The sequence below is a fragment of the Syzygium oleosum genome, unplaced genomic scaffold, assembly GCF_021117445.2.
Source record: "Syzygium oleosum isolate NSW1041296 unplaced genomic scaffold, Sole_v2.1 Sole_v2.06, whole genome shotgun sequence".
NCBI classification, from domain to species: Eukaryota; Viridiplantae; Streptophyta; class Magnoliopsida; order Myrtales; family Myrtaceae; genus Syzygium; species Syzygium oleosum.
The window spans coordinates 11,963,265-11,972,542 of NW_026607490.1; the positions used below are offsets into that span (position 1 = coordinate 11,963,265).

A 9,278-nucleotide genomic window follows, 5' to 3' on the forward strand; every position below is an offset into this window, starting at 1 on the left:
ATTAATACTTAACTTTATAGTTGATACATGATATTGTATGTCGCGACCTAACCTCCCGCGGTGCACCACCTAGGGGTTCGGCTAATGGATTACTAAGTCTAAACCTAACTCGGGCCCTCCCAAGCCCTACCAATTCGCGACTTAAGGTTTAAGTTCTTAACATGCAAATCATTTCGATCAGGAGTCGCCACTAATCTATTTTTTGGTGGGTTGATTAGAAACCCAAGTAAAGTATCGGGAGAATTACTTTACTCCTACAAACCAGAGATTATGGATTCGGGGACTTGATTACACTAGATTACTCTAATGCCCTTTCGGTACCTTTTCTCTTTTATTTAAAAAAAATATTTGCAAGCAGCTACAAACTAGAGATTATGGATTCGGGGACTTGATTACACTAGATTACTCTAATGCCCTTTCAGTGCCTTTTCTCTTTTATTTAAAAAAAATATTTGCAAGCAGCTTGAATTGATTTTAAACTTATCCACTAACATGCGAGGTGGTTATGCGGGTACGCAACCAATAATATAACACTCAATAATGCAAAGCAATAAATAAATTGCAAGATAGGGACTTACCTCAAAGCAACAAAAGCATCTGTAATGTTAGTTAGAAAATCACATTTACAATTCTAATATAATTTTTAATTAACACGCAATTTCACTCAAATCTTTTTTAGGGTTTTCTCTGATTTAACGAAAACTAAACTTTATGCAATGCATTCTACGTCTAGTATGACATGCGATATACGATTTATTTAAATGTCCTAATTCTAACAACAATTAAATGCACTATCTCTAATGTGGCACGCAAATGAACCTAGACGTGAGATTTCTAATGACAAGAATTAATTTATATGCAACTACTCTAATATGACATGCACGTGGTATTTTTTATATTTTTAAATTCTAAATAAATAATTAACCTAATTTAAGCATTTAATAATAAAATCTAAGGAAAGAATCTAATCTATTCTAAGAAAATAATCAAAATTTAACCTGAACATGCAATATATTATCTACTCAAATTTTACCTAATCTTTTTGTATTTTTTTTTATGGAAAAACAATCAATTCAATTCAAACAAAATACAGAAAGAAATAAAGTGAACACGACACTCAATCACAAGAAATATTATCCATATCCATTTAAATTTAGAAATAATAGATTGACAAATTATATCTCGGGCATGAGGATCAGATTGGTCAATCTTTCGCACAATCGCGAATCATATCTCGGGCAAGAGATTGGATTGACGATTTTCCGTGCGATCGCGAGTCATATTTCTGACATAAAATCGAACTGTCGACCATAGCACGTTGCGAAATTAGGAAATAATTCCTAATTTAAGGGTACTTGGGAGTTTTCATGGATATGGTAATGTTACTCAAAGATTTAAACAAGATTGCAATTTCACAAATTAGGCAACAAAATATATGAAAATTGAATAATGAAAATTCTTACCTAATCCACGATATTTGCTCGAATAGCGTTTCCAAATTCGGACGGACGACGGATCCGGATTGCGGATCGTGGGACTCGACGGATGGTGGCTTGCGGTGTGACTCGGCTGGGGAAGGCTTGGCAGTACTCACGATGGACTCGCGGTATGCCGACGACAACAATGCTCACGGATCGCGGTGACGAGGAACTTCAGTTCACGGCCAGCGATTCAAGGATCGATGCTCGGTACGTCGCAAGGACAGCGACTTGGGGAACCTGTGAAAAGAGGAATTTTGGTGAAGCAATTAGCAGCACAGGACAGCACGGCTGATCGCTCGAAGTGGATTCGTGGGCAGCAAAGTCGTAGCGAGTTCGGAGCGGAGAGAGACGTGGTGATATCGTGGCTCGAGCAAGGAAACAACTGGTCGCCGCCTCAACTCGCGATGTAGGCCGAATTCATGTGTATCAATGTGGCCGTGTATGGAATTGTGTGGCCTCCTCTCTATACTCTCACTCACGATTTTTTGGGCCCCCCGTGAAGTGAAGCCCCCCTCCTCCTTTTATATATATTTTTTCACCGACAAATCCTTGGACGCATGAATATTTTCTTCCCTCTTTCTTTTCAATCAGATATTCCTTTTGTTAACTAAATCTTGCTCTCGATTATTTATTCCCTCGAATAGTTGATCTCACAAATATCACGGGAGTTATGCCGATTGCTTCTTTCTTATTTGCCGTGTGACCAAAATCTTGATAATATCAAGCTTTATCGCTTCAAATTTTCATCAATTTTTCCTAACTTGATGCACGTGATTTCGGCCACCGCAAGCTTAGTCCAGTTAAGCTCAGAATCATTCGCTCAAGTCCACCAGCCGGCCCAATGCCAATGCAAATGCAACTATATGAGCCTAATTACTGATGCATATGCTCCTAATCTATATGCAATTTAACTAATATTTTTTGTCTAAGGGCCGAGATCGATCCTTAATTTTTATGCAATGAACGATTAGCTGGGTCGCCAAAATTTAGGTGTCAACATTGTGCACGGGCATTGGTTAGGAAGTTCAATAAAGGCCCTAGTGTTGCAACTTGTATACTATCATCAGCTTTGTGATTTGTATCACATATCATCTTTGAGCCTCGAGACACACATCATCTACCTCCCTGGCCAGATGCTATATTAGTCCTTGTATGTATTTGTGCACAGAGGAGTGAGCTTTAACACGATTCAAACCGTTGAACCAAATCATTTTCAAGACATGGTTCGGTCCGGTTTACGAGGGGATGTCTTTTAAAAAATAGTTCATAATCCCGTACCGGACTGCATTCTGCAGTTTGGGTTGGTTTCAAAACCACTAAATCGATTCAACTTCATCGGGTCGGCATTCTTAAAACTTATCAAATCGAAGACATAACATGTTTTTTAGAGAGAGATTGGGATTTTTGCCCTAGGACCAAAAGATACAATCATGTAAGTTTGTCCATCTGAATGGAATCCTGTGGTAGGTCATTAATTTAATACATTTAGGCGAGGTAGGTAATGGGACGCTGGACTTTAGTAGAGATAGGCTGCTTGGAATTTCTCTAAACTTTACAGATATCTGCATGGTCTCATGTGCGCCCCCTCACGAATCCATGAGACCACGACCCTCCAATTTTCGGGAAAATTATCCAAAAAGTCCTAAACTTATCGCATTTTTGCCAATTCAGTCCTAAATCTTTTAAATTTGTCAATTCAGTCCTAAACTTTTTTACTTCTTGCCAATTCAGTCCATCCGGCCAATTTTGTCTTACCGGGACTTACGTGGCTGCCGGCTGTCCAGCCAACGCTAACGTGGCAATTTTTTAATTTTTTTTTCGAATTTTTTTATCTTTTTAATCTTTTTTTCTGCCCTTCTTTCCTCTGGCCGATCCGGCGAGAGGCGCCATCGTCGGCCTCTGGCAAAGCTTGCCCTCGCTGGCCACTAGCGAGAGCGAGCCTCGCCCACCGTTGCCAGGCCGACCTCACCCAACGACAACTAGGCCGGCCAACACCATCATAGGTCACCATGGCTAGGCGAGGCTCGACCTCGCTAGAGCCTCACCTAGCCATGGCGAGGCCAACCTCGTTGTCGCTGGGTTTCACCTCGCCCAACGACGGCGAGGTTGGCCTCACCTTGGTTGGGCAAGGTCGGCTTGGCAGCGGCGAGGGTGAGCTTCGCCAAAGGCTGGCAAGGTCAACCTCCTTGTCGGCCCGCGCCTCTAGCCAGTTGCCAGACCAACCAGAGGGAAAAAGGCAGAAAAAAAAATATTAAAAAAATTGAAAAATATTAAAAATTTTGAAAAAACTATTTAAAAATGCCACGTCAGCGTGAGTCGAACGGCCAGCACTAGCCGACGGCCACGTTAGCGCCGACCAGCCAAAATTGGCTGAATGGACTCAATTGATAAGAGGTGAAAATGTTTATGACTAAATTGACAAACTTAAAAGGTTTATAACTGAATTGACAAAAATGCAATAGATTCGTGACTCTTTAAATAATTTTCCCCTAATTTTCTATCACAACTTTAAGATATAAGGCTAGTGGTAGTGGCCATCGGAGACATACAACAGCCAAGATGCTTTCTTTACTTACTAGATCAAAAGTTAAGCTGACCGTAGATTCATAGCATAGATTCTTCTTGAGAAACGGAACGAATAGACAAGACATTCTCTCTTTCTTATTTGTCGTCGTGCATCGGTAAAAGAGACGTAGCTTTCGAATCTAAACTTTAAATAACCCGTCCATCTGAACTGCATCCTAGACTATTGTTGTTTCTTCAAATCTTGCTCGGGCATGCAATTTCGTCCATTAATACCCGGATTACAATCGCTACCTCGATCCGGTCGGGCCGGTTGGTGGAATAGAATGACCCTCTCCTATTTCGCCGTACAAAATCGAACTAAGCTAGGCAACCAACTACCCCATGTAATGCAAAGGAGGTACAATGGCAATTCAGTGAATTTTACTAATTCCACAAACAATTCGAATAAATTAAAGCCAATTATCATAAACAATTCGGAAGAACGTAGGATCATACAGTGGAGAGACAATATATATTACATTGCGCGCTGAATTTTTACTAATTTCACAAACATGTTCTGCTAATTTTAAGCAAAAATTTATTCCACGTCAGCAGCTCCAACCTAATATCCAGCATCACGCAATAAAAATAGGCTTGAAAAATCCTTCTTTGGGCCCCGAGAGAAAAAAAAAAAAAGGAATGAAGAAAAAGGAAAAGAACCCTCAGAAGAAGCCGTCGTCGACGGCCAAAACCTTCATCAGCCCATCGAGCGACACGCCCTCCGTCTCGTTGCCGCCGCCCAGCCTGATCATCGCCTTGATCTCGTCCTCGCTCGCGTCTAGCCCCGCCCACACCATGTAGCTCCTCAGGTCCTCGCAGCTCAGCCTCCCGTCCCCGTCCTTGTCCATGACCCTGAACACGTCCTCCATGAGCCCCCCCGCCGGCGACGGCGGCGGCGACGACCGCGTCCTCCTCGAGCCCCCCCTCGTCTTCCCCGCGCCGTCCCCGCCGCCGACGCCGCCGCCCAGCACGCGCTCGAACTCCTCGTACTCCACGAAGCCGTCGCGGTTCGCGTCCGCGACCGCCATCATCGTCGCCAGGACGTCCTCGTCGCCCCCGCCCCCGCCCCCACCGGAGAACCCGGCGTAGAAGGAGCGGAGGTCGTCGCTGCTGATCTTGCCGTCGCGGTCGGCGTCGAGGACGTCGAACGCCGACCTGAGGTGGGGCCTCGCCGGGGCATCCCGGCGGAGGTTCCTGTCGGAAGGGCACATCCCCGGGCGATCGCCGTGCGCGGAACGGAACGAAGAGAGAGTCCGGCCCGTGGGTTCTTCTTCCTTTTGTACGGTTGCAAATGAAAGGTGCAATGCGAAAATTGATGAACAATGGAATGAGAGAGAAGGGTTTGGTCATATATATATATACGGCGTAAGGGGACCGAGCACCAAGGGCTGGAGCCTTGTGTGGGGGCCCACCTTTTTTTTTTGTTTTTTTGTTATTTATATTTTTTTGGGATTTATTGAAAGTAATATTCCATTTTTTTTCCCGATATTGATTTTACATGTCACGAAAATAATCGGGACGAACCAAAGATTACAATGTGTCATTATATTTAAAGATTACTATCACGAAAAATCCCAAACACATTTATCTCAAACTAATTTTTGGATCACCGAAAAACGTAACTAGTGTAGATTTCAACGTGAATTTTGTCAAGTCATTTGAGTTATTGTCATATGTCGTCCAACTCATCAATTTCACGGTAAATTTTGATGGAAGCTAATGGAGGGTAAACATGCCACGAGCGTACTGGTTTGGGGTTTTCAACTTGGGATAATTAATTTTTGGTAAATTTATCTATAGGTGTATCGATTTAGAATTTTTCATGATATTAACCCTATATTTAATTACGTTATAGTTGCCTCGAGGGAAATTTTGTGATAAAGTGCCTAAAATTATGTCAAAAATTAAAAATTGACAGATTTTGTCGAATCGTGGGTTTGCAAAATTTCGATATTTCAGATGTTATTAAATTACCTACCGTCGTTTATATATTTATTAATTCGTGTCAAATGCGTATTGAAATCGCGGCGCCCACGGCGGAGTTGTTGGCGGGACATTTGTTTGGCTTGGTGGACAAGGTTCGCGCCGCGTTGTTGGTCCCATGCGGCGCACGTGTTATGCATTGACACGCACGTCGTGACGTCGCCGGGGGTCGGGAGAAGCGGAACGGTCGGTCGTCGCACGGTGATCCCCCGGTCGTCGTCTTGTGCGTTCTGAACTGTGGCACGAGCTGTTTGGTCTGACCGATGGATCTCCTTCTTTTTCCCGATATGGGTGATTTTAGATCTGATTAGGCTTTGCAAATTAAGGGGGGTAATCTCAATGATTGATTGATTAGACTTTCTTGTCAAACGCATGATTTTCTCGCGGTTTTCTAAAAGTCCAGTATTTAAAATTACACATTTTAAAGTCATTCATTGTCTTTAGATGTGATTAGGCTCTGAAAAGACGTTTATAGTTCAAAATACCATGAAAAATAAATTTTAAGAGACTTTTGATGTCGCAACGGTCAGAATAATAATATATCGAACCATGCGTTCGTCCAACGCAAAATCGCGGGTGGTATTGGATCAGGAGGTTCTCGGTTCAAATTTTCTGGGAAGGGGAGCGTTAGAATAATTAAATATTAAATCACGCCTCCGGAATTTTATTAAAAAGTAGTGAAAAAAAAATTTTAAGTCTTTGGATGTTGAATTTTAATTTATGCCGCTAGTAGCTACCGTATTCTAATTTGTGACATATGGTTGGGTTTTATTATTCTGCCAAATTAGTTTCTGTTTATATTCGTCTATTTAGAAGGTATATTCTATATTGTGAGCCAAGATTTCTTGGTGCATATTATCACTACCATTAACGAGATCACGATGTGATCTATTATTGCGAATTAGACAAGAGGGTCACCTATTATTAACAGATCGCGAGTTGAATTCAAGTCCCGAGTAAAGATTTCTTTACTGATAAGTTTTAGTGGGCTGGCTCTGCCTATATAAGATTTTTATGATAGATCTTGATAGGCTGCCATGACTTGGTATGCCTAGACGGGATCTTTATGATAAATCCTAATGCGGGCCGCCCTTGTCACACTTTCACTAAAAAAGAAAAAGAAACAGAATTCACTCTCTCAATCAATAGACATGTTAATCATATTTTATAAAAAGAAAAGAGAGCAGGACTCACCTACCTAAGTACCTATCTGCGAGGACTTTGGAATGCAGAAGTTGCGGAGGTAGGAAATTAGAACAGTGCCACCAGCCAGTGGCGGCTTTGCCACCTTCTCCTTCTCCTTCAAAGGTACGAACTTAATTTTACCACAAAGTCGAAGACGAAAGGGAGACGATGACGAAGGAATCACGCTCGCACTCGCAATCCCCGCACATTTGCAGTCAGATCCCACATCTCCTCTCGTCAACCACACATTTGCGAAGGAAGAGAGGTATATTCTATAGGTTATTGTAGAAAACTAAGTGGGACCCCAAAAACTAGGGATATCATGCCTGCCCAAGAAAAGTCCTTTTTCTTTAAATATAAAAAAACATATCTTGAATTGTCAATTTGATATTAAAAAACATACCACTGCTCTTTAAAATTATAAATTTGCTGCACTAAATCTGCCAAAATCACTAGAATACCCCCTCTCATACGAAGGTCCAATAACCCCAACTCGCACCAGCGCGATAACAAAACTCTCGACTCATGTCCGCCGCCGCCAGCCGCCGCAATTGCTGCCTCTGACTGCTCGGCCAAAGTCCCTCATCACCGCATGGTGTCCACAGCCTCGATCTGAGGCTACGACACCATGCGGCGGCGGTTCAGGAAGTTCGACGACTTTTGGGTCCATCGGCTTTGCCGCCCCGTCGGGAGTGGCCAGGATGAGCGGCCGGAGAAACGTGGTAGTGCGGAGGCGGCCGTTGGCCGGAGAATAGCAATGATTGGCGATGCATTTCCGAGAATATTCGCCAACCACTCTAGCTTTCTCGGTCGTGCTCGTACCTCCCAAGGTCAACAGGTCCATGAGCAAGAACTCTGAATCTCTTATCAAATAATGTGATGATTGTCGTCACTTGCTACGACAATGGCCACGAAAGAGACCGACCTTAGTCCTGAGGCTGAGAATTTTCTTTGCTAATTTTTTTTTTATCGAATTTTTTCTTTCCTAAATTATGCAGCGCAAAATGAATTAAGATTCTCTAACTCTGATCATGCCAAAGGGGTGAGTGCTAGATCCGTCAAATGAATGGATCAAGTCGAAAATGGTCCGATCTAAATTGACCCATTTAACACATTTTGATCCATTTTCATACAATACAAATTTGATGACCCATACTCAACCTTTAAGTGAAGGTGAGAACTAGAAATTTTATAATATAGCATATCGCTTTCATAGAAGAATCGTATAGCTTTTTCATTTCTTTTTCTTTTTTTGTGAGATTGCAGGTAGGTGGTGTTCGGGATAGTTTCACGCATCTCGACTGACCCACTTCCAAGACTATCTTAAGGACGCGCTCCCGCCTGCTGCCAAATGAACATAATACCACAATAAGAGAAGCGAACTCTTAATGCATTCTTAAAATCATGTACAATTTTACTTCTACCAAATGATCGGCAACTTTGCACTTGTCAATTTATCTGTGATTCATTCGCTTTAATATGTGTATCTTTTCTCTAAAGACAATGAATGACTTTGCCCTCCATCCCGAATTCATAAAAGTATCAGACTGATTTCACACGTCATAAAAGAGTATAGCTGAAATTTGACTACCAATTACAATAAGTTGTTTAAGCCTAAAGGTTCGGGAAGGTCTAAATATGTCCATATAGAGAAAATTACAAAAAAAAATGTCATGAACCTATTGTACGGACGCCAATTAAATCCAAAACCTTTCAATTTGATCAGTTTTAATCCTAAAACTTTTGAAAATTTGTCAATACAGTCAACTTTGCCGCACACTAGCTGCGGGCTCGTGAACCATCAAATGGGTCATAGGTTAACCAATAACCATACAAGGCTTTGTGTTGATGGAGACTCTGTGATGTTATTGTTCTATTGATTAGGCACAGACAAATAGAGTGAGATTTGTCTAGACAAAGAGAGTGTCGACCGAAGCTTCTGGACTTTAGCGCTAGAGAATATATTCTCCCCATCTTCAATTTTTTGTTACCACACGATCCACGTAACGGCGGTCACGTTGTAGCAGCAAACGTCCAAACCTTGCCCTTCAATTTATTGCATTT

General features: G+C 42.1%; 1 protein-coding gene across 1 annotated transcript; it reads right to left on the minus strand.

Moving 5' to 3' along the window:
* Positions 1–4,446: 4,446 nt before the first annotated feature.
* Positions 4,447–5,379, minus strand: LOC115691981 (calcium-binding protein CP1). Its single transcript, XM_030618731.2, has one exon. It carries the CDS (start codon positions 5,255–5,257, stop codon positions 4,709–4,711), a length of 549 nt encoding a protein of 182 aa, XP_030474591.1. The 5' UTR covers positions 5,258–5,379; the 3' UTR covers positions 4,447–4,708.
* Between the last annotated feature and the right edge of the window lie 3,899 nt (positions 5,380–9,278).